We start from the raw sequence: 25,568 nt of genomic DNA, 5'->3' as shown, positions 1-25,568 counted from the left end.
TATAAAAATACTTGCTTGATATACACTACCGTTCAAAAGTTCGAGGTCACTTAGAAATGTCCTTGTTTTTGAAAGAAAAGCACATTTTTTGTCCTTTAAAATAACATCAAATTGATGCTGGCCTTCTTGGCAGAGTTGCAAAGAAAAAGCCCTATCTCAGACTGGCCAATATGTCACGGCTGTCGTAAGAACAGAACCACTGCACAGCAGCTGTTGAGTTCCACATATTTAATTCAAAGAGAAACTTAAACAAAACCAAATCTATAACAACCGAACAACTAAACCTGACTACGTGATGCACAAAACAATATCCCACAAACACAGGTGGGAAAAAATATCTACTTAAATATGATCCCCAATTAGAGACAATGATTACCAGCTGCCTCTAATTGGATATCATACAAAAACACCAACATAGGAAACATAAACTAGAATACCCTAGTCACACCCTGACCTCCTACGCCATAGAGAAACAAGGGCTCTCTGTGGTCAGGGCGTGACACAATACAAATAAAAGATTAAGATGGGCAAGAGAACACAGACACTGGACAGACGAACTCTGCCATGAAGGCCAGCATCCTGGCATCGCCTCCTCACTGTTGACGTTGAGACTGGTGTTTTGCAGGTACTATTTAATGAAGCTGCCAGTTGAGGACTTTTCTTGATCAAATTGCATGGAAAACAACCACTTTTTGTGAATTATTAATTTACCATACTTACAAACCACTTAAAGTAAATGTACGTTACTGTATTGTACATAGGCAGGTCATCTAGGATTGTATTGTGCGTTGTTTTTTTTCATGGTGATGGAAAGTGTATAGGTAAAAACCTAGATGACCTGCCAAGTGGCTTGTTTCTGCTAGTTTCATCTTGTTCTTGATACCATTTTTTGTTTTGAGGTGTTTTGACTGATTTCATGTCAATGCTAGTATGGCAAAACAATTGCTAGCTAGCTAACTAATAACTGTAACGATGTATTTAAGGAACAACAAGTGCTCATTGTGCAAATGTAGTTAGTTATGTTTTAAACATTGGATACAAAATATAGTTTACATGTTGTCAACAATCTCTGCCAACCCCGTCTTGTTTTGCCGAAACGTGTTGTTTTGTTGCTAAACAACCAACCCATATACAGTAAACGTAAATTCGTTTTTGAGGCCAGGCTGGGGTAGCCTAGGCCTAACTGATGAACTCAGTGTTGCAGAGAAGGATCAGAAAATGGAAGCCTGTTTTGAAAGTTATTGTCTTCTACATTTCCCACATAATTATTGATGTTATTGATTATTTAGATTTTCTCTCATTGTTCAGTTGTTCATCTCTTATTTGTTGTAAGTTAACAAATAAGAGATGTTTATATAAATCAGGTTTTAGTAAGCAGCCCAGGCTAGTAATGCTTTCTAACTAGTGGCTATTCGCTTTGGATCTAGATTCAAATGTATTGTACACAGCAGCATGCAAACGTGGAGATATATTTGGATTCACATTGGTTTCACGGGTGATTGTGTGACAGGTTGCCATTATGATAAAAGTCTAGATTCTGGCATAGGCCTACATCTGTTGTTTTCTGTATTTTTTTGTCTTGTAGATTTCCATTTTTCATCTGACAGACGGGTCCTATTGTCCTTGAGAGGGGTACCTCTCTCTACCCCTACTCTCCCCCGTCCTCCTCTCCCCCATCCTCATCTCCCCAGCTGTCACTTGAACCCCCTTTTCCCCTGTTCCCCCACCCTCAATGTCCAAAATAACCTCCAAACCCCCTCACGAACACACAGCCCCAATGGCAGGGTATAGAACAAGACCCAGTGGGCAGCCCCAATCCAGTAAATTGAGCCAGTTTAAATTGGTTTTCCTGGGGGAGACATCAGTGGGGAAGTCCAGCCTGCTGCTACAGTTTGTCAAAGCCCAGTACCGGGACTTCAGGGAGAGCACCATTGGGGGTAGAGTACCAACCACACATTACAATACAATACAGTATTCACCTCCCTTGGCATTTTTCCTATTTTGTTGCCTTACAACCTGGAATTAATGGATTTTTGGGGGGTTTGTGTCATTTCATTTACACTTCATCCCTACAACTTTGAAGATGCAAGTCAAGTCAATACTTTGTAGAGACACTTTTTGCAGCAATTACAGCTGCAAGTCCCTTCGAGGTCACAAACTTTGTACATCTAGCCACTGGGATTTTTTCCCCAGCTCCTTCAAGTTGGATGGGTTCCTCTGGTGTACAGCAATCTTTAAGTCATACCACAGATTCTCAATTGGATTGAGGTCTGGGCTTTGACTGCCATTCCAAGACATTTAAATGTTTCCCCTTAAACCACTCGATAGTTGCTTTAGCAATATGCTTAGAGTCATTGTCCTGCTGGAAGGTGAACCTCGGTCAGAGTCTCAAATCTCTGGAAAACTGAAGCAGGTGTCCCTCAATAATTTCCCTGTATTTAGCACCATCCATCATTCTGACGAGTTTCCCAGTCCCTGCCAATAAAAAACATCCCCACAGCATGATGCTGCCACCACCATGCTTCACTGTGGGGATGTTGTTCTTGGGGTGATGAGAGGTGTTGGGTTTGCACCAGACATAGCGTTTTCCTTGATGGCCAAAAAGCACAATTTTAGTCTCATCTTACCAGAGTACTTTCTTCCATATGTTTGGGGAGTCACCCACATGCCTTTGGCGAACACCAAACATGTTTTCTTATTTTTTTATGACCACTCTTCCGTAAAGCCCAGCTCTGTGGAGTGTACGGCTTAAAGAGGTCCTATGGACAGATACTCCAATCTCCGCTGTGGAGCTTTGCAGCTTCTTCAAGGTTATCTTTGGTCTCTTTGTTGCCTCTCTGATTAATGCCCTCCTTGCCTGGTCCATGAGTTTTGGTGGGCAGCCCTCTCTTGGCAGGTTTGTTGTGGTGCCATATTCTTTCCATTTTTGAATAATGGATTTAATGGTGCTCTGTGGAATGTTCAAAGTTTGAATTTTTTTTTAGAACCCAACCTTGATCTGTACTGCTCCACAACTTTGTCCCTAACCTGTTTGGAGAGCTCCTTGGTCTTCATAGTGCCTCTTGCTTGGTGGTGCCCCTTGCTTAGTGGTGTTGCAGACTCTGGGACCTTTCAGAACAGGTGTATATATACTGAGATCATGTGACAGATCATGCGACACTTCCATTGCACACAGGTGGACTTTATTTGACAAATTATGTGACTTCTGAAGGTAATTGGTTGCACTAGATCTTATTTAGGGGCTTCATAGCAAAGGGGGTGAATACATGCAGTTGAAGTCAGAAGTTTACATACACTTAGGCTGGAGTCATTAAAACTCATTTTTCAACCACTCCACAAATTTCTTGTTAACAAACGATAGTTTTGGCAAGTCGGTTAGGACATCTCCTTGGTGCATGTACACAAGTAATTTTTCCAACAATTGTTTACAGACCGATTATTTCACTTATAATTCCCTGTATCACAATTCCAGTGGGTCAGAAGTTTACATACACTAAGTTGACTGCCTTTAAAACAGCTTCGAAAATTCCAGAAAATTACGTCATGGCTTTAGAAGCTTATGATAGGCTAATTGACATAATTTGAGTCAATTGGAGGTGGACCTGTGGATGTATTTCAAGGCTTACCTTCAAACTCAGTGCCTCTTTGCTTGACATCATGGGAAAATGAAAAGAAATCAGCCATGACCTCAGAAAAACAATTGTAGACCTCCACAAGTCTGGTTCATCCTTGGGAGCAATTTCCAAATGTCTGAAGGTACCACGGTCATCTGTACAAACAATAGTACACAAGTATAAACACCACAGGACCATGCAGCCGTCATATCGCTCAGGAAGAAGACGCGTTCTGTGTCCTAGAGATGAATGTACTTTGGTGCGAAAAGTGCAAATCAATCCCAGAACAACAGCAAAGGACCTTGTGAAGATGCTGGAGGAAACAGGTACAAAAGTATCTATATCCACAGTAAAACGAGTCCTATATCGACATAACCTGAATGTTTGCTCAGCAAAGAAGAAGCCACTGCTCCAAAACCGCCATAAAAAATCCAAACTACGGTTTGCAACTGCACATGGGGACAAAGATCGTACTTTTTGGAGAAATGTCCTCTGGTCTGATGAAACAAAAATAGAACTGTTTGGCCATAATGACCATCGTTATCATTGGAGGAAAAAGGGGGAGGCTTGCAAGCCGAAGAACACAATCCCAACCGTGAAGCACGGGGGTGGCAGCATCATGTTGTGGGAGTGCTTTGCTGCAGGAGGGACTGGTGCCCTTCACAAAATAGATGGCATCACGAGGAAGAAAAATTATGTGGATATATTGAAGCAACATCTCAAGACATTAGTCAGGAAGTTAAATGGGTCTTCCAAATGGACAATGACCCCAAGCGTACTTCCAAAGTTGTGGCAAAATGGCTTAAGGACAGCGAAGTCGAGGTATTGGAGTGGTCCTCACAAAGCCCTAACCTCAATCCTATAGAAAATTTGTGGGCAGAACTGAAAAAGCGTGTGCGAACAAGGAGGCATACAAACCTGACTCAGTTACCACAGCTCTGTCAGGAGGAATGGGCCAAAATTCACCCAACTTATTGTGGGAAGCTTGTGGAAGGCTACCCAAAACATTTGACCCAGGTTAAACAATTTAAAGGCAATGCTACCAAATACTAATTGAGTGTATGTAAACTTCTGACCCACTGGGAATGTGATGAAATAAATAAAAGCTGAAATAAATCATTCTCTCTACTATTATTCTGACATTTCACATTCTTAAAAGAAAGTGCTGATCGTAACTGACCTAAAACGGGTCATTTTTGCTAGGATTAAATGTCAGGAATTGTGAAAAACTGAGTTTAAATGTATTTGGCTAAGGTGTATGTAAACTTCTGACTTCAACTGTATGCACGCACTATTTTTCATTTAAAAAAAATATATATAATTTAACAAGTTATCTTTTTAATTTCACTTCACCAATTTGGACTATTTTGTGTATGTCCATTACACTCAATCCAAATAAAAATCCATTTAAATTACAGGTTGTAATGCAACAAAATAGAAAAAACACACTTTTGCAAGGCACTGTACATCTGGTCATCTGACTTCCTCCTATCTGTCCACATTATTCCCCTTTTCACAGAGACTTGTTTAAATTTTGCACACTTTCTCTCTTTATCCTTCTTTTGAATCTATATTCTTTTCTCTCACTCTATGTACCCGTAATCTCCTCCTCTCATTCCTATTTTCTAGGTTAACTGCCATGTTCTCTTCTTTCCTCAGCTGCCTTTCTGACTCAGATGGTGAGTGTGGACAGTGCCATGGGGAATTTGAGATCTGGGACGGCTGGTCAGGAGCTCTACCACAGCCTAGCACCTACGTGCTACAGAGGAGCCCAGGCAGCCATAGTGGTCTATGACATCACCAGCACAGTATGAACATCTTAGATGATAACATCTCCCTCTCCCTTTCAAAAGCTCTGTCTCCCCCACAATCCTCCTCTCCAGCCCTTCTCCTTCCTGCATAATGACTCCCATCTTTTCCCTGTTAATCTCTCCATCTCTCCACCTTTCCTCTCACTTTTTCCACTCATTTGTAGTGAAGTAATTCTCCAACAATGCTAAGCGTCTGTTAATAATTTTCACCACAAATGTTGCATATATCCCGCATTTACACTATACCACTGTGCAGAGGTTTGAGACAGCTGTTTGAGAAGGACATTCATACCTGTCTAGCAGTACATCTTCCCTGTTCCTTTTGCTCATATCTCGTCTTTATTTTCTATTCTGGATAGGAGACCTTTGTATTAGCCAAAACCTGGGTGAGCGAGCTCCAGAAACTTGTGGGTGCAACAAAGTGGAAAAAGTACCCAACTGTCATACTTGAAAATGACTTAAGTAAAAGTAAAAGTCACCCAGTAAAATTCTACTTGAGTAAAAGTCTAAAAGTATTTGGTTTAAAATATACTTAGCTGTGCCACCAGATACTCTGGGTTCGCGCCCAGGCTCTGTCGTAACCGGCCATGACCGGGAGGTCCGTGGGGCGACGCACAATTGGCCTAGCATCGTCCGGGTTAGGGAGGGCTTGGCCAGTAGGGATATCCTTGTCTCATCGCACACCAGCGACTCCTGTAGCGGGCCGGGCGCAGTGCGCGCTAACCAAGGTTGCCAGGCGCACAGTGTTTCCTCCGACACATTGGTGCGCCTGGCTTCCGGGTTGGATGTGTGCTGTGTTAAGAAGCAGTGCGACTTGGTTGGGTATCGGAGGACGCAAGACTTTCAACCTTCGTCTCTCCCGAGCCCGTACGGGAGTTGTAGCGATGAGACAAGATAGTAGCTACTAACAATTGGATACCACAACATTGAGGAGAAAGGGATTAAAAAAAACATTAAAATATAGTATCAAAAGTAAAAGTATGAATCATTTTTTAAAATCCTTATATTAAGAAACAAGATGACACCATTTTCTTTATTTACAGAAAGCCAGGGACACTCCAACACTCAGGCGTCATTTACAAACAAAGCATGTGTGTTTAGTGAGTCAGCCAGATCAGAGGCAGTAGGGATGACCAGGGATGTTTGTTTGATATGTGCGTGAATTTGACTATTTTCCTGTCCTGCTAAGCATTCAAAATGTAACGAGTACTTTTGTGTTTCAAGGAAAATGTATGGAGTAAAAAGTACAATATATTCTTAAGGAATGTAGTGAAGTAAAAGTTGTAGTCAAAAATATAAATATTAATGTACAGATACCCCAAAAAACTACTTACGTAGTACTTTAAAGTATTTTTTACTTAAGTACTTTACACCACTGGCAACAAGTCCGATCAGTCTGCTAACAGAGTGGTGGAGTATACGGTAGGCTCATGTGTGTATACCTCACACCCAAGTTAGCGAGATAATGGCCAAAGGCTTGTGCAGTGATGTGTGTGTAGCAGGTCTACATTGCTGCTGGGTTTTTCGAGGATGTTCAGGGCTAAGCTGCTGACAACAGTCTTCAAATTCATATGGTTGAAATTGGCTGGAGATGATACTGTGGCCTTCTTTCTCGAGGACTTCAATATTCTATGTTAAATACTCAATGTTAGGAGACAAAACTCATCAAAACAAATCATAATTCCTTTGACAGAGCATTTGTTTCTGCCATGGATAGTTTACTCCTCATCATGACACTGCTAAGGTTTAGTGTCCCTATATATCCACAAGAGGGTGATAAAACCTCATGGTACACATAATATGAGCAGCTATCAATCACCTTGTTTATACCGTTGCAATCTCAACTATAAGCAACACATACTAGAATTGTTCTATGTAGTCCTCTATGTTGATATGTCTTTTTTCTAGACAAGAAACTGCCCAAGAGTGAGCCATTGGGTGGAGTAGCAGGTAGTGCTCAGGTTCGAGGAGAACCGCCAGTAGATCTCAGGCAGCCTACCCAGACAACTCCAGCCCAGTGCTGTGGAAACAGAGGAGAGAAGGGGGAGAAGAGGAGAAGCAAACAGAGTGTACAAGGGTACCAAATGAAGGTGTTTCACAGCAAGCTCACAACTGAGGGAGCAGGGAAGGCTAAAGAGATTTTCCAGGGAAAAAAGAGGGAGTTAAAGGAATTATAAGGGACAAATATATAGAGCTATGGGAGGAAAACAAACACTAGATTAAGATGAACTTTATCAACACTACTTGACAGCCACTGATAAATACACCAATGATCTGAAAGTGATCCTTACACTTTTTAGTCTTACGCATTATTATAACACTCCTGTAACCTTTCCACATTTTCATGGGTTTATTTGGTATTATGATAATAATTCGTGAAAGTCGTAAGATTTTGTAAGAATGGAAGGAGATTACAGTAGCAAGAATGAATGGGCATTATTAGTCGGAAACTGAAGTTGGGCGATTAGGCCTGGCTCGCAGTCAGTGTTCCAAAGGTGTTCGATGGGGTTGAGGTCAGGGCTCTGTGCAGCCCAGCCAAGTTATCCCACACCGATCTCGACAAACCATTTCTGTATGGACCTTGCTTTGTGCATGGGGGCAATGTTATGCTGAAACAGGAAAGGGCCTTCCCCAAACTTGGAAGCACAGAATTGTCTAGATTGTCACTGTATGCTGTAGTGTTAAGATTTCCCTTCACTGGACCTGAGGCCTGAACCATAAAAAACAGTCCCAGACCATTATTCCTCCTCCACCACACTTTACAGTTGGCACTATGCATTCGGGCAGGTGGTGTTCTCCTGGCATCCGCCAAACCCAGATTCGTCAGTTGGACTGCCAGATGGTGAAGGGTAATTCATCACTCCAGAGAACATGTTTCCACTGGCGGCGAGCTTTACACCACTCGAGCTGAGTGCGGCTGCTCGGTCATGGAAACCTATTTCATGAAGCTCCCAACGAACAGTTCTTGTGCTGACATTATTTCCATAGGTAGCTTGGAACTCGGTAGTGAGTTTTTGCCACCTAGGACAGACGATTTGTTACACGATTCAGCACTCGCCGGTCCAGTTCTATGAGCTTGTGTGGCCTACCACTTCGCGGCTGAGTCGTTGTTGCGACTAGATGTTTCCACTTCACAATAACATCACTTACAGTTGACAGAGCAGCTCTAGCAGGGCAAACACTTGACCAACTAACTTGTTGGAAAGGTGGCATCCTATGACGGTACTACGTTGAAAGTCACTGAGCTCTTCACTAAGGCCATTCTACTACCAATGTTTGTCTATAGAGTTTGCATTGATTTTATACGCATGTCAGCAATGGGTGTAGCTGAAATAGCAGAATCCACTCATTTGAAGGGATGTCCACATACTTTTGTATATATTGTGTACCTCCTTATGTGCATTTTACTATGGTCTCATGAGTCTTCTCATGTACCCCCTGTGGATAGGCCAAGTTCCCCTGGTTGGGAAACACCAGACTACATGATATTATAGGAAAAATAACAATATTATTTTTTGTCAAATTTGTCAAATTGCAGCCATATGTCAATGATCATGTCATCAGAATAAGACTCTTGATATTTATTGGAATGGAGCATCAAGTTCATCACCTTGAACTTTCACCACCCTGTGAAGTTCATCATAACTTCATTCGTAGCCTAATAAATTGCATCCTTTCCCGATTAGTCGTAGCGGGAGGACCACACATCATTGCGTGACTTCAAGTTTACTTCGATATGATGGTTATTATATCAAAATAGAGGCCTGGATGACATTTTTTACCCGACATGTACTTTACTCTCAGAACAAGGTTGGATGGAAACCTGACTAGTGTGAGCTATTTATACCAGGGAATGGTTTGGTGCAGTGTCATAACGCTTTGACTGTTGGGGGTGAAGTAAGTGAACGGGTACACGTGCAGCTGTGGGAAGGGTGGAAGTGACCTTGTACGGGTCGGAAAAGAAGGGGTGACCAGCCACTCCATGCTCAAAGACAGACAAATGAGTGCCTTAAAACAATATTTTTACACTCAGCAGTTCTCCCAGTTGGCTACAAATAGAAGGCCAATGGAACACATGTCATATAGTGTGGGGTTATGAAGTTCTTGGCAAATGCTGTCAATCTGAGGACACTCAAAAAGGAAGTGACATCACATCGGTCTTTCAAGCGTTGTGGTCACACTGGGACAAAGGGATTAAGAAAGAGGCAGAGGCCAAATTTGTGTTTGCACTAAGCGCACCGATCGTTTCTCCGAGAACACTTGGTCAAAACTCCCAGCAGTCCCTCCTATGGCTGCATATTAATGAGCTTTTACCAGATCTTTAAGCTTATTTGCCTCTTATCTTAGTGGGACATTTATTCTATTATCAGCTCTGCTTTAGTTTCCGAGTCTCTCAACAATATTATGTAGTCCCTAGAGGATGTGACATAACATGTCAAGGATATTGTTTTGACCACATCTCCTTTACTAAATGTGCAATACTAAGGTGTTCTCAGTTGGCCTACACTACAGTTGCATTTAGAAATAGAATGTATAGAACCATGCACAGTTAACTGCAAGGCTACAGACTGTTCATGGGTGATGGTTGAACAAAATAGTGGGGTGGTAAAACAGAGGAACTAAGACAATGAAAAGCTAACTGATGAAATCAACGTCCTTTATCCAATTTGCCAACTGCAACACTGCTTGTTATGTTTCCGTCCATGACAAGGCATGTTTTACCACAGACACATGGCTCCCTGCAAATATTATGGTTGTAAAGTTTCATATAATCTGCTGTTTCTGTGTATTATGTTTTATAAACACAAAGTAGCCTATATAATTTTCTAATGGTGTTCCAATATACAATTATAAAAAGTACTATATGCCCACTGGATTTCATTTCAAGTCTTGTTTTATCAAGCTTTTTATCACAATGTGCATTGGCCCATAAATAATATCCTGTACTGCAGTCCAAATGTCTACAAATGTTTACAAATTAAGCTACTTTCTTATTGAATCCTTTACTTGTTTGTATTTTCTGTTTATGTGCAGTTTGATAATAAATCATTATTTAACATGACAACAGAAAACAATGTAAGCTGAAATAAAAACACGTGGCACTTTACAAAATATTTATTCTTTAAAAGAATAGAATTCATTCAAAAAATACATACTTGAACTATATGGTGAAAATATGATAAAGCATAAGCATTACCACTCAGGAACATGTTTTTCCCATATTTTTTTTGTTGCCATTTTAGAACATAATATGATGCAGCAAACCCTGTTTGGAAGTGCAAATCACAAAACTAGTGCAAATTTACATTAGCAGAGGCATGCTGAAATAACACACACTTTGTGCCAAGACTCTGCTGAAAAACTACTTTTATATCAAACAGTTGCTTTCAGAAAAAAATACCTAAATTGTTCAAGATAAATTGTGACATCAAGGAACATTAGCTAAGACATAACCATTCACCAACATAACAGGTTGTATTGCACATTTAGAAACCTCCCGAGTAAAGTACATATTGTGCCTTCAGAAAGTATTCATACCCCTCAAATTTTCTCCACATTTTGTTGTGTTACAGCCTGAATTTAAAATGGATTAAATTGAGATTGTGTCACAGATCTACACACAATACTCCATAACGTCAATTTGAAATTGTTTCAATACATTTATACAAATTATTTGAAAATGAAAAGCTGAAATGTCGAGCCAATAAGTATTCAACCCTTTCTTTTTGCAAGCCTAAATAGGTTCAGGAGTAAAAATGTGCTTAACAAGTCAGATAATAAGTTGCATGGACTTGCAATAGTGTTCAACATGATTTTTAAAATGACTACCCCATCTCCGAGAGCTACTTTAACCATATCTACATGTACATTCTACATCAATTAGCCTAACCGGTGCCTGTATGTAGCCTCGCTACTGTATATAGTCTGTCTTTTTACTGTTGTTTTATTTCTTTACCTACCTATTGTTCACCTAATACCTTTTTTGCACTATTGGTTAGAGCCTGTAAGTAAGCATTTCACTGTAAGGTCTACACACCTGTTGTATTCAGCGCACATGACAAATACATTTTGATTTGATTTCTGTACCCCACACATATACAGATAATTATAAGGTTGCTCAGTCAAGCAATTAATTTGAAGCACAGATTCAATCACAAAGACCAGGGAGGTTTTCCAATGGTTCGCAAAGGGCACCTATTGGTAGATCGTACTAAAGCAGACATTGAATATCCCTTTGATCATGGTGCAGTTATTACACTTTGTATGGTGTATCAATACACCCAGTCACTACAAGTACAGTCGCCCTTCTTTAAGGAATGTAAGGAACCTGCTCAGGGATTTCACCATGAGGCCAATGGTGATTTTAAAACAGTGACAGAGTTTAATGGCTGTGAATAGAGATAACTGAGGATGGATCAACAACATTGTAGTTACTCCACAATACTAACATAAAATGACAAAGTGGAAAGAAGGTAGCCTGTACAGAATAAACTAGGAATAGAGCTAAGCACAGGCAAAATCCTCCAGGAAAACTTGGTTCAGTCTGCTTTCCAACAGACACTAGGAGGCAAATTCACCTTTCAGCAGGACAATTACCTAAAACACAAGGCCAAATATACATGGGAGTTGCTTACCAAAACAACATTGAATGTTCCTGAGTGGCTTTGTTACAGTTTTGACTTAAATCGTCTTGAAAGTCTATGGCAAGACTCAAATGGCTGTACAGCAATGATCAATAACCAACTTGACAGAGTTTGAAGAATTTTTTCAAAGAATAATGTGCAAATATTGTACAATTCCGGTGTGCAAATCTCTTAGAGGCTTACCCAGAAACTCACAGCTGTAATTGCTGCCAAAAGGTGATTCTAACATGTATTGACTCAGGGGGTTGAATACTTATGCAAATTAGATATTTTAGTGTTTTATTTTCCAGTAATACAATGTTATTTGATTTTTTTTCCACTTTGACAGAGTATTTTGTATAGATCGTTAATATAAATGACAATTAAATCCATTCCACTTTGTAACAACAAATGTGGAAATGGTCAAGGTGTGTGAATACTTTCTGAAGACTATCTCCCGCAGAAACAGAAATTCAGGCAATAGAAACAGAATAGAAAACACATCACAAGTATCAAAGTTAGGAATTATTTCAGTGTGTTTCAGTGTGCTTTCGAACTTGACATCCATTTAACCCCTACTACCAAGAGCTGCATTCTGACTTGAGATACAAAGTCTAACACACAAAACCTAGTGTTGAAGGCATTGTAAGATTTGCCCCCAAGTTCATTACAAACGCAGTATCTGTTGAAAATGTTCAACAAGGTAAGGATTGGAAAACAGATCAATTCCATTTGACCTCGCTAGTGTCAAACATGGACAGGAATGTTGATAAAGTATGCGTCCCAAATTACACCCTATTCCCTTTATATTGCCCTGGTCAAAAGTAATGCACTAAAAAGGGAATAAGGTGCCTTTGAGACTATGCAAAAATCTCCTAAAAAGATGAATAGGTAGCAATGTTTATGTAACTCTTTCCAAGTCAAAAGATTATCCTCAGATTTTATGTTAATGTTATGGGTAGAGAGAAGAAATACAAAGGGTACATTGTCCAGCAATGCCAGATACAAAATAACATGTAAGGTTTACCAATTCAGTAGTTTCACTGCGACTGTGCAAACATGACCTGACAAGTAGCATGCAGTACTGTTACTGTACATATACATTATCAGGTATCCTTAAAGTTTTACTATTAAATGCAATGTCGTTACTTTTTCAATCATGCTAGTATCGTACTAAAGCTAGATTCAATTAAATTCAAGTTCATCTTCCATATTCATAAAATGCATTAAGGTGAGCCAGGAAAGGCACCAAATCCTTCTTGAAGATCAAATGAAATGTCCCTGTGAAGGCCAGTGAAAACATTATGGTTTTATACCCATAAATGGAATTATTCAAATATATAGTAGCTAGCTCCTTGGCTGCCTGCTATTGTGATTACAATCTTGCCAGCGTCTAAACTTAAGAGCATAAAAACAACTATAATCGTCTTAATCTACGAATCACATAGTTTGCCTGTTTAGAATGCAAGAGGTCTGATATATCTGATTGTTTGCGTACACTGAACTGTCTTGTGTGATTATCAGTCACTAAGAAACAGAGAGAGGTCATTTGCCTTTTGTGCCGAACAGCAGGGGGAGGCACACAAAAAACACGTAAGTGCAACCTTGCAAGTCGTGCCAAACATGCGGAGGGAGAGATTGGCTTTAGAGTCGTCTGTAGACATGACTGGAATTCCACGCTGCCTGGCAACAACTCCCAAGATTGACTCTACCCTTCTATATGTGTAAATGGAGAGTACAGGTCCAAGAACATAAGACGTAATTAAAAAAATGGATGCACGTAAGTCTCTTCGGATAAAAGCGTCTGCTAAATGGCATATATTATCAAGAGGCGGACGGCGCGAGAGCAGTGATCTCAGAGAAGATTTGATCCTTCGTAGCACAACAGTTCTGCAGCTCTTACGACAGAATGCAAGATTCATTGGGGTTTTTGATGCTCTTGGGTTCGTTGCCATTCGACAGATCTCCCTCATCATCTACTGGGGAGCCTTCATCATGAGGCAGCCTTGGCCCGTCACCCTCTTCCAGCTCGGGCATGTCAGCGCAGGCATCTTCATAGGCGCTGATGCTGTCTGTGTCATTGTTCCTGTCGGGGGAGAGGTCACGCCCGTTCTCCTCCTGATTGCTCCCGGGGGTCTGGCTACCGAGTGACAACGGCCCAAAGGTCTTGTTGACCATCTTTGTGAACTTGGTGAAGCTGTCCTGTGCCCCATCTGCTACGTCCTCAGAGGACACCAGCTGGGCAACATGGATAGGAGAGGGCCGGGTCAGACTGTCAGAAGGCTGCTCCCCCCTCCCCTTTTTGAAGAAGGAAGCGAGCAGCCCCCCAGTGCTGGTCTCAGATGATAGCCCATTGTTTGGCCCGGGGCCCTCACTGTCCAATCGGATAATAGAGAGAGGTGCATCTTGGCGAGAATTGTCCTCATCCCTTGGTGCATCCCTGATTTGTTCCTGTGCTCCCTTTTCGATTTTCATCTCTGGGGCTTGTTGTCTAGCCATCTCATCTTCCCTCTCCTGCTCCTTGACAAGTGTGTACACTGGGACTGCTGATATGGTGTTCCTCTCCTGTGGAACAGTATGATACAACAGCTATATTAATCATGTTCACATCAGGGTTGTGTCCCAAATGGCACCCTATTCCATATATGGTGTACTACCTTTGACTTGGCTCTGGTCAAAAGTAGTGCAATATATAGGGAATAGGGTGCCATTTGGGACACACAACTGTACAGACCTAAGTACAGCAGGGAAACAGGAAGAACATTTACATTTTGATTTTCATACTGTACAACCAGATATAAAATGTCAAGGCTAGAGGTGGGTGATATGAAAACCAGATTCAACAAGTAGTCATATAATGCTGCTACTATTACAAATATGAGTCCAAATCTCTGTCAAATTAATTGTATAGCCTCGTCTCTGGTACATCTTGTGCTACACTGTATCAATATATTCATAGCTTGATTTGCATGGCTTGAGGCATTGGCTGGGAAATTAGCCAGGCCAATTGTCACGTTAGCGTTTCCTGATTGCAATAGGAAACAGGCAGCATCTCCATGTCTGTCAGTAATTGGACAGGGCATCCTACTGCAGAACAGAGCAAGCACTGGGTACAAGGCCAAGGCCATTTGACGGGACACACACAACCTTCGGTCACACTGGATTTACCCAACCACAAGTCCATGCTGATGATCAGATGACCAAATTATTACAACCAATGTCTCTCAGTCAATGCAAAAATGTTTTTGTTTGAAAATCTACTGAGGTTTCTTAAAGTGAGGAGGATATAGAATATAGAGGCAGCTAGGATATATTGTTGAGCTCTTCTTAGGGCTTTAAATTGCAAACAGGCAACTCCCTGCTAATCTGCCTCAAGCCTCAGTAGCAGATAAATGGACTGTGATAAGGATGCGGGTTGAACCCTGAGGGAAATTTGTCCATCTTATATTGTGCTGTGTGCTGCTCTCTTTAGATTAGAGTACAAAATGTACTCCACAGGACTCTAGTCAACACGTAGCAAGTATAACTTTATCAAACATATCTAATTTTATAGGCTTTGGGCCAGAACAAATATCTGTCAATCATTTAAAATTGCCCTACTTTAGGAATGATAATGTGCATGCACACACACACAGAGTGAGAATAACAGGTATGGTGGGAGGTTGTCGCCCAGGCTGGAATTTCCCAGCAGCTGAAACACTTCATTCTGTCAAGTTCAGCAAAGCACAGTTGAGCTGAAAGAACAAGAGAACACTCCCCTGACAAACGAAAGAGTTACGCAACTAACCAGAGCTGGCATGCAGCAACAAGCCATTAGTCACTCTTTATGCCCAAAACCAGGAAGCCTGCTGTACTTGTCTCTCTTTCTATGATTATGTAAGCCCATCCTCCTCATCCCCCATTACCTCTTTTAGCCTCTCCACCTCCTGCATCAGAGAACTGACAATGTCCTCCAACTTCCTCTTCGCCTCTCTCTCTCGCTCCACCTCCTACAAGTGCAGAGAGACACATTAGCAGCGTCAGTCCATTTATGACCCTTTAGATCAATTCAGCAGAGGGTAGTGAAGTGTTTTAGAGCAGTGGTTCTTAAAACGGTGGGTTGGGACCCACAGTTGGGTCACAGGAAATTGGACATTCCTACTGGAGCATTGCGTTGCTCCACGAGGACCTTTTTACATGTACAGTGCCTTCGGAAAGTATTCAGACCCCTCGACTTTTTCCGCACTTTGTTGTTACAGCCTTATTCTAAAATGTATTATATAAATACAAACCCTAGGCAATCTACACACAATACCCCATAATGACAAAGAAAAAACAGGTTTTTCTTCAAATTTCTTACATTTAATTAAATAAAATACTGAAATACCTTATTTACAAAAGTATTCAGACCCTTTGCTATGAGACTCAAAATTGAGGCGAGGTGCATCCTGTTTCCATTGATCATTCTTGAGATGTTTCTACAACTTGATTGGAGTCCACCTGTGGTAAATTAAATTGATTGGACATGATTTGGAAAGGCACACACCTGTCTATATATAAGGTCCCACAGTTGACAGTGCATGTCAGAGAAAAGAAAAACAAGCCAGGAGGTCAAAATAATTGTTCCGTAGAGCTCCGAGTCAGGATTGTGTCGAGGCACAGATCTGGGGAAGGGTACCAAAAAATGTTTGCTGCTTTGAAGGTCCCCAAGAACACAGTGGCCTCTATCATTCTTAAATGGTAGAAGTTTGGAACCACCAAGACTCTAACCTAGAGCTGGCCGCCTGGCCAAACTGAGCAACCGGGGGAGAAGGGCCTTAGTCAGGGAGGTAACCAAGAACCTGATGGTCACTCTGACAGAGCTCTAGAGTTCCTCTGTGGAGATGGGAGAACCTTTCAGAAGAACAACCATTTTTGCAGCACTCCACCAATCAGGCCTTTATGGTAGAGTGGCCAGATGGAAGCCACTCTTCAGTAAAAGGCACAGCCTGCTTGGAGTTTAACAAAGGCACCTAAAGACTCTCAAACAATGAGAAACAAGATTCTCTGGTCTGATGAAACCAAGATTGAACTCTATGGCCTGAATGCCAAGCGTCACGTCTGGAGGAAACCTGTCACCATCCATACGGTGAAGCATGGAGGTGGCAGCATCATGCTGTGGGGATATTTTTCAGCGGCAGGGACTGGGAGACTAGTCAGGATCGAGGGAAAGGTGAACGGGACAAAAGTACAGAGAGATCCTTGATGAAAACCTGGTTCAGGACCTCAGACTGGGGCAAAGGTTCACATTCCAACAGGACAATGACCCTGAGCACCTAGCCAGGATAACACAGGAGTGGCTTTGGGACAAGTCTCAATGTCCTTGAGTGGCCCAGCCAGACCCCGGACTTGAACCCAATCGAACATCTTGTAGAGACCTAAAAATAGCTGTGCAGCAACACTCCTCATCCAACCTGGCAGAGCTTATGAGGATCTGCAGAGAAGAATGGGAGAAACTCCTCAAATACAGGTGTGCCAAGCTTGTGACATCATACCCAAGAAGACTTTAGCCTGTAATGGCCGCAAAAAGGTGCTTCAACAAAGTACTGAGTAAAGGGTCTGAATACTTAAACTACCGTTAAAAAGTTTGGGGTCACTTAGAAATACCTTGTTTTTTAAGGAAAAGCTATTTTTTTGTTCATTAAAATAACATGAAATTCATCAGAAATACAGTGTAGACATTGTTAATGTTAGAAATTACCATTGTAGCTGGAAATGGCTACATAGGCATTTGGAGGCCCATTATCAGCAACCATCACTCCTGTGTTCCAATTGCACGTTGTGTTAGCTAATCCAAGTCATTTTAAATGGGTTCGATTACAGAGTCAAAATGGTCAGAAACTCGTCAGTCTATTCTTGTCCTGAGAAATTAAGTCTATTCCATGCGACAAATTGCCAGGAAACTGAAGAAAAAAAAACAAGGACATTTCTATGTGAACCCAAACTTGTGAATGGTAGTGTACGTAAATGTGATTTCATAATTAGTTTTTTAAATAAAATGAGCAAAAATGTATTTAAAAAAACACTTTTTCCTTGTCATTATGGAGTATTGTGCGTAGATTGATGAAGTAAAAAAACTATTTTATACATTTGAATAAGGTAACGTAACAAAATGTGGAAAAATACAAGGGGTCTGAATACTTTCCGAAGGCACTGTATATTTCACGTACATTCCATTTTGGCAATTTATCCAGAGAAACATACAGTCAGTACATTCTGCTAAAGGTTGGTAAGACAACAACATATCAGTTACTGCAAGGAAAAACATTCCTCAATAAATTTGTCTATCAGCTATTTTTAGAGTGATGACCCCACCCATAAGCCTCTCGGAATGTTGCTTTAGCGGATTCATGGCTAGAAAGGAGTGAGTACATCCTAAATGGCACCCTATTCACTATATAGTGCACTCTCACTATAGGCGCTGGTCAAAAGTAGTAAACTATGTAGGGAACAGGGTGCCATTTGGGAAGCATCTAGTGGGTATGACTAGGTGTACCATGGTGGCGTGGCTGGCCTCTCTCTGGGCCTCAGCCAGCATCTCCTCGGCCCCCTCCAGGGCGTCCTGCAGAACGTCCACCTGGAACAACAGAGTCTCCCGCTGCAGCTCCAGCCCACGCAGCTCCTGCAACACATCATCGTAGCTCGCCTGCAGGTCATTCTGCATGAGAGATGTATTCATTAGTCATCAGTGGGCAGCTTGATTGATGTATACACAGGCATATCAGCTTCATATGGCTAAGAGAAAAATTATCTGTACCAAATGGCATCCTATTCCCTTTATAGTGTACTACTTTTGACAAAAGTGAATAGGGTACCATTTGTATCTCAGACAAACAATATACATTAGGCATGACAGGGTGCAGCTTCATCTAATCACACTAGCAACAACAGTGGTTTAATTAACATGTGATTTGCTCATCAACTGTTAGATAATGATGTCATTGCTCTGATGGCTATTTCTGGCCCATGGTCGTCCTTATCTGCGTCATACCAGGGTTGTCTTCTTCTTTATATGGCAGAGTTACTGGCATTACAACACATAATCGAACTGGAGCAAAGTTATTTCTAATATATTTCTGGGCTATTTGGTGTTAGCTTCATAAAGAGTGTGCAACCTTTGAATATGCAGCACAGTCTGTGAGAATGTCTAACTTGACATCCAGTAGAACTGGTTATACTGCTAAAATATGAAAACGTTATCCTGCAAAACATAATTAAAACAGCTTGTGCGGATAATCACCATCTCAGGGAGTTCCAACAGTTCCTGATCTTCCACAGACTGCTGAAATGACCAAGACAAAGGTAAACAAGACTCATCAACAAGTAATATGAGAAGTTTGAGTATACTCCGTACATTTAATAACAGTGATAGAATCAGAAGTAATCATGTTTAAATGACAGACCATAGTAGACCAGTGTCCGAAATGGCACACTATTCCCTATATAGTGCACTACTTTTGAGCAGAGCCCTATGGGGAATAGGGTGGCATTTGGGCCGCAAATCTAATTATGCCAGTAACTTCAGGCCATTTCCATGTAAAAGGATCCATGAGCACCAACATGTGAAGTTCATAGGAGCACATCAAATGTAGTGTCAAATGAAAGCTACCCAGTGTTCTAAGGCACTGTATCTCGGCGCAAGAGACGTCACTACATTCACTGGTTCAGTTCCAGGCTGTATCACATCCGGCCGTGATTGGGAGTCCCATAGGACGGCGCACAATTGGCCCAGCATCGTCCAGGTTTGGCCGGGGTAGGCCATCATTGTAAATAAGAATTTGTTCTTAACTGACTTACCTAGTTAAATAAAAGGTTACATTTAAAAAATGTTAATTAAATTCTCCAGGCACCACTACTCTCCTGTTAATGTCACCTCTCACTGACACCTACCCATGAGGCCCCTCTCTTTCCATTTACTGTAACCAGCGAACTCACCCAATGAGCACTGACCGACACCGGTCCATGGACGTTGAGAAGTAGTTGAAATTAGTCTTATGGCTTGGGGGAAGAAAATGTTAAGAAGCCTCTTGGACCTAGACTTGGCTCCGGTACCACTTGCCATGCAGTAGCAGAGAGAACAGTCTATGACTAGGGTGGCTGGAGTCTTTGACAATTCTTAGGGCCTTCCTCTGACACTGCCTGGTATAGAGGTCCTGGATGGCAGGAAGCTTGGCCCCATTGAAGTACTGGGCCGAGCAGTTGCCATACCAGGCAGTGATGCAACCAGTTAGGATGCTCTTGATGGTGCAGCTGTAGAACTGTTTGAGGATCTGAGAACCCATGCCAAATCAGTCAATTGAAAATAAATTAATTAGACCCTAATGTAATGGATTTCACATGACTGAGAATACAGATATGCATCAGTTGGTCACAGATAGCTTTAAAAGGTAGGGGCATGGATCAGAAAACCCCTCAGTATCTGGTGTGACCGCTATTTGCCTCATGCAGCGCAACACATCTCCTTCGCATAGAGTTCATCAGGCTGTTGATTGTGGCCTGTGGAATGTTGTCCCACTCCTCTTCAAGGTCTGTGCGAAGTTGCCGGATATTTGTGGGAACTGGTCCACGCTGTTGTACACGTCGATCCAGAGCATCCCAAACATGCTCAATGGGTGACATGTCTGGTGAGTATGCAGGCCATGGAAGAACTGGGACATGTACAGATCCTTGCGACATCAAATCAAAGTTGATTTGTCACGTGCTCCGAATACAACAGGTATACAGTGAAATGGGGCTGTGCATGATCATGCTGAAACATGAGGGGATGATGGGGGATGAATGGCATGACAATGGACCTCAGGATCTCGTCACGGTATTACAATCGATAAAATACAATTGTGTTTGTTGTCGGTAGCTTATGCCTGCCCATACCATAACCACAACTTCACCATGGGGCACTCTGTTCAACATGGACATCAGAAAACCACTCACCCACACAACGCTATACACGTGGTCTGCGGTTGTGAGGCTGGTTGAACGTACTGACAAAATGTCTAAAACAACGTTGGAGGGGGTTTAAGGTTGAGAAATGAACATTCAATTATCTAGCAAAGTTGATCAACAACTTTGATGGGCATTCCTTCAATCAGTATGTCAATTGCACGCTCCCTCAAAACTTGAGACATCTGTGGCATTGTGTTGTGTGACAAAACTGCACATTTTAGAGCGGCCTTCTATTGTTCCCAGCACAAGGTGCACCTGTGTAATGAGCATGCTGTTAAATCAGCTTCTTGATATGCCACACCTGTCTGGTGGATGGATTATCTTTGCAAAGGAGAAATGCTCACTAACAGGGATGTAATCAAATTTGTGCACACAATTTCTGAGAAATAAGCGTTTTGTGCACATGGAATATTTCTGGGATCTTTTATTTCAGCTCATGAATCCAACACTTGACATGTTGAGTTTATATTTATGTTCAGTGTACTCCTTTTGTATAGATTTGTACGGTTTGTTTAACTTTGCAATCAATGGTTTTTCTTTGGCATACATCTAAATGTGAAAACTTGAGTCTCTGCATCATTCTGTTAGCATGGAATTGCCCTTCATCCATTACACTTATTATACCTGACTCCCACTTCTCCTCTTGAGGGTCCCCCCTCTGCTGTCACTGTGCGTCAGACGCCTGGTCGAACTCTCCGTCTGACAAAGGAACAAAAATACATCTCAGGCAGAGCTATAATAGAGTGGCGAGGAGAAGCTCCGACGACCCTTCGTGCCAGGAAGTAAAATAGTCAATCATTGTAGCCATTGGCGCTCTGTAGAGTTGCTATTTTCTCGTGACAGTTAAATTGTGACATTCCTGCATTGCTCATTATACTAACAATGTCTGAATTAATCACCAAATACGGTAGTCAGTTTTAAAAGGTTAAGGGTACAAGACTGTGTACATATCTGGCTGTGTTGGCAAAATCACTAGATATCCAGTCGAGCCAAGCGGGGAGAGGATGCCTGTTGTCACAGTTCCACGACCAGTCTGAAACGTCCGGTAATTTACACTAATTGATCTCAAAACTGAACTTCGATCCGCGTTAACTAGCAGATATCCTTCGCCACCGTCGTCATATGCCAAATATCTCGAACCAATCATAACTATTCAACAAAATAAAATGAGATATAATTTTCACGTTTCTTAGTAACATGATTGTATAACTAGCAAAGTTGTTTAGACGTTGAGGCTGCAGTATTTATGAAGTTTGGAAATAAGGACAAACTAGCATAGTTCAGCTAGCCAGCTTGTTTAGCCAGGGAAAACGAGCTCCGCCCTAGTACACTAGGCTAATTTAGGAGACTTTATTCACTGATATCAGGAGCTAGAGACAAACGAATTAATCATATTTGAGGAGCGTGAATCGATATTATAGAGTGGTGAAGAGGAGTCTACCGAGTCTGGACGCAATTTCACCATACATTTGTTTCTTTATCAGGGTTCACTCAAATCGTTTCAATATTGACAGTTACAGCTGATTTCGGGATTGTATATGTTTACAAAAGCGTGTGGGAATAACTGTTTACATCCAATAGTCAGCTGGTATATGTTAAGATGATTTAGCAGGTCCAACAATAAAATCTATACCATCCAAGCCTTTTAAACAAAGTGAAGAGCAGGCTATATGATGCCGGATGCTTATTTTACAGATAGGTATGAGGTCTCCAGTGATGTTCAATCGAATGAGTGTCCTGCTATTGAAAATTAGCCTACATGTTATCACATAGTTACATATATTTAGGGTTAAGGCTAGATAATGATGCGGGAGGATTGTTTTACAGATGGATTCATGAATGATGCTCTATGTGGGCTATTGCTACTGTTTAATAGCCTAGGCTACATGTCAACACATAATTTATATTCATACAGCATATGGATAGAAACATGGATTTTAGGCAAACCTCTAGGTCCAGTTCTTATGGACCGTAGGTCTACCAATAAGAAAAGAATTAAAGAAACGTATGATGAACTACTGATGACTGAATTCTAACTACATTAGTCATGCCATGTGTCGTCCCTATTCTAGGCACGCTGTAAGAAAGCAGCCATACTTGTTTTTTACTTGTGCCCTAATGGGGTAGACACTAGAAAGAGATTAGGAGAATAAACCCTTTTTCTCTGGCGTTTAAGTAGGAAGCTAAACATAAGGCTATTCTGATGTCCATAGTTTGGTTACAATCAGGGCCGGACTACCGCATTTCGAGCCCTGGTACACCGACCTAGTCTGCATTTATCAATGTGCCCATAAGGTAGCCTGATTTCAGATGAGTCCATGTAGACTAAACAGGATTATGAGGAAAATTCTTCTTGCAAACCATATTTATCGTTTATAAACGTTTTAATTTAACTATTATATGTATCGGACAATCCACAATAATCACATTATGTGTGCACGTAGCCGTATTCAATTTAACACCATATGCTATAGTAACACTGGGATGAGAGTCGAAATGAAAATGAGCAGTAGGGTACACAGTAGGGTTAAAAACCAAAGTAAACAAACGCCTAGAAATATAAACAGGCAGTGGCTTACTGTAAGAGGATGAATCTTCTCGACTGTAACCACTAGTAATGTTGCCAAGGCTAAGCTTCAATTGGCTAAATTTAAATGTTAGTAGGATATGCTACAATCTCAAATTACTCAATAAAAAGAGATCATTGAGAAAATAGACTATATGCCTCATGTAAATGTCGTATTCAACAAAGACGACGTGATTTCTCGACGCTCACCTCCTTGATAATGTTGCGAAGTGACTCATCCTCGCTCACTCCCCGAGAAAGCGTCCTTTTCCTCGGTGACCCAGCTCTTTCCAATGCTCCGGAATGCATTTTTCTAGTAGCTTACGATACGCAAAAAAATATTAATACTGTTCTTAAAACAACTAGATTAAACGTGGGCAGTCAACACACCCGAGTAATGTTTTGTGTGGTGTGGATGAAGATATCGCGACAGAATGAACTGGCTCCCTGATTGTGGGCGAAGGTTAACAAAACTGTAACGTGGGCGGAACCTGTTTGTCTCTGTGTTGCCTTTAGGGTTGAACGTTTTCTGAGTCAAGATAACTTTCGCAGTCAAAAAGCAAGCCGATATCTACCGCTCAAACATGAACATGTAACAGTAACCTAATCAAAACAGTTCTGTAGGAATGAGGTTTGTGCAGTAGGCCTAATACATTATCACAGCATATTGGCTATATGCCTGGCTTGCCAATATTCTTCTCCTCAGACCATATTATAAAATCAAACTTTATTTGTCACATGCGCCGAATACAACAAGTGTAGACCTTACCGTGAAATGCTTACTTACAAGCCATTAACCAACAGCGCAGTTAAAGAAAGAGTTAATAAAATATTTACAAAATAAAGTAAAGTAAAAACAATACAAACTAACACAATCAAATAACAATAATGAAACTGTATACAGGGGGTACCGGTTCCTGAGTCAATGTGTGAGGGTACAGGCAGTGATGCAACTGTTCAGGATGCTCTTGATGGTGCAGCTGTAGAACTTTTTGAGGATCTGGGGACCCATGCCAAGTCTTTTCAGTCTTCTGAGGGGGAAAATGTGTTGTTGTGTCCTCTTAACAACTGTCTTGGTGTGTTTGGACCATGATAACACTAAATGAGTGTCACTATTTTCAACATAATAGGAAATCAGTCAATTGAAATAAATAAATTAGGCCATAATCTATGGATTTCACATGACTGGGCAGGGACACAGCCATGTGTGGGCCTGGGAGGGCATAAGCCCACCCATTGGGGAGCCAGGCCCAGCCAATCAGAATAACTTTTTTTCCCACAAAAGGGCTTTAATTACAGACAGAAATACTCCTCCTGATGAAACAGTTTACCGGATGGCTGGTCTCAGGAGATTGGGCAGGTGAAGAAGCCGCATGTGGAAGTACTAGGCTGGCGTGGTTACACATGGTCTGCGGTTGTGAGGCCGGTTGGACATACTGCCAAATTCTGTAAAACAAAGTTGGAGGTGGCTTATGTAGAGAAATTAACATTAAATTATCTTGCAACAGCTCTGGTTGACATTCCTGCAGTCAGCATGCCAATTGCACGGTCCCTCAACTTGAGACATATGTGGTATTGTGATGTGGACACCAAGGAACTTGAAACTCTCGACCCGCTCCACTACAGCCCCGTCGATGTTAATGGGGGCCTGTTCGGCCCGCCTTTTCCTGTAGTCCACTATAAGCTCCTTTGTCTTGCTCACATTGAGGGAGAGGTTGTTGTCTTGGCACCACACTGCCAGGTCTCTGACCTCCTCCCTATAGGCTGTCTCATCGTTGTCGGTGATCAGGCCTACCACTGTTGTGTCGTCAGCAAACTTAATGATGGTGTTGGAGTCGTGTTTGGCCACGCAGTCGTGGGTGAACAGAGAGTACAGGAGGGGACTAAGTACACACCCCTGACGGGCCCCAGTGTTGAGGATCAGCGTGGCAGACGTGTTGTAGCCTACCCTTACCACCTGGGGGCAGCCCGACAGGAAGTCCAGGATCCAGTT

At 41.6% G+C, this 25,568-nt stretch overlaps 2 protein-coding genes across 4 annotated transcripts; one reads left to right on the top strand and one right to left on the bottom strand.

Moving 5' to 3' along the window:
- The first annotated feature begins 1,777 nt into the window (after positions 1–1,777).
- On the top strand, positions 1,778–7,602 carry LOC109872513 (ras-related protein Rab-5B-like). Its single transcript, XM_020463813.1, has 4 exons — positions 1,778–1,937; positions 5,274–5,422; positions 5,785–5,836; positions 7,334–7,602. The coding sequence occupies exons 1-4, from the start codon at positions 1,778–1,780 to the stop codon at positions 7,600–7,602; spliced, it is 630 nt and encodes a 209-aa protein (XP_020319402.1).
- Positions 7,603–10,525: 2,923 nt separating this feature from the next.
- si:ch1073-456m8.1 (leucine-rich repeat flightless-interacting protein 1) lies at positions 10,526–24,067 on the bottom strand. 3 transcript variants are annotated; one of them, XM_020488124.2, is made up of 6 exons: positions 23,786–24,067; positions 21,634–21,708; positions 19,307–19,345; positions 18,563–18,724; positions 15,954–16,037; positions 10,526–14,613 (listed from the first exon to the last, which is right to left on the bottom strand). In XM_020488124.2, the coding sequence occupies exons 1-6, from the start codon at positions 23,882–23,884 to the stop codon at positions 13,948–13,950; spliced, it is 1,125 nt and encodes a 374-aa protein (XP_020343713.1). In that variant the 5' UTR covers positions 23,885–24,067; the 3' UTR covers positions 10,526–13,947. The 3 variants fall into 3 exon arrangements, with proteins under 3 accessions (XP_020343713.1, XP_020343704.1, XP_031679488.1); XM_020488115.2 differs by having other exon boundaries at positions 19,307–19,348; positions 23,786–24,051; XM_031823628.1 differs by lacking the exon at positions 21,634–21,708 and having other exon boundaries at positions 19,307–19,348; positions 23,786–24,056.
- Between the last annotated feature and the right edge of the window lie 1,501 nt (positions 24,068–25,568).

The sequence above is a fragment of the Oncorhynchus kisutch genome, linkage group LG1 (genome assembly GCF_002021735.2).
Source record: "Oncorhynchus kisutch isolate 150728-3 linkage group LG1, Okis_V2, whole genome shotgun sequence".
NCBI classification, from domain to species: Eukaryota; Metazoa; Chordata; class Actinopteri; order Salmoniformes; family Salmonidae; genus Oncorhynchus; species Oncorhynchus kisutch.
Note: the sequence above shows the minus strand (reverse complement) of the source record. Positions and strands in the feature narration are given on the sequence as shown.

What these genes read in the sequence shown, in the direction of transcription:
- si:ch1073-456m8.1 (XM_020488115.2), bottom strand. Translation starts at nt 23,884, where the DNA reads ATGCATTCCGGAGCATTGGAAAGAGCTGGGTCACCGAGGAAAAGGACG. An exon ending in TTCGCAACATTATCAAGGAG is followed by an intron (nt 21,709 to 23,785) that starts GTGAGCGTCGAG and finishes TTCCTTTGTCAG; the next exon opens with ACGGAGAGTTCGACCAGGCG. An exon ending in AGGCCAGCCACGCCACCATG is followed by an intron (nt 16,038 to 18,562) that starts GTACACCTAGTC and finishes CTGCACTTGTAG; the next exon opens with GAGGTGGAGCGAGAGAGAGA.
- LOC109872513 (XM_020463813.1), top strand. Translation starts at nt 1,778, where the DNA reads ATGGCAGGGTATAGAACAAGACCCAGTGGGCAGCCCCAATCCAGTAAA. An exon ending in CAGGGAGAGCACCATTGGGG is followed by an intron (nt 1,938 to 5,273) that starts GTAGAGTACCAA and finishes TTCTTTCCTCAG; the next exon opens with CTGCCTTTCTGACTCAGATG. An exon ending in TCTATGACATCACCAGCACA is followed by an intron (nt 5,423 to 5,784) that starts GTATGAACATCT and finishes TATTCTGGATAG; the next exon opens with GAGACCTTTGTATTAGCCAA.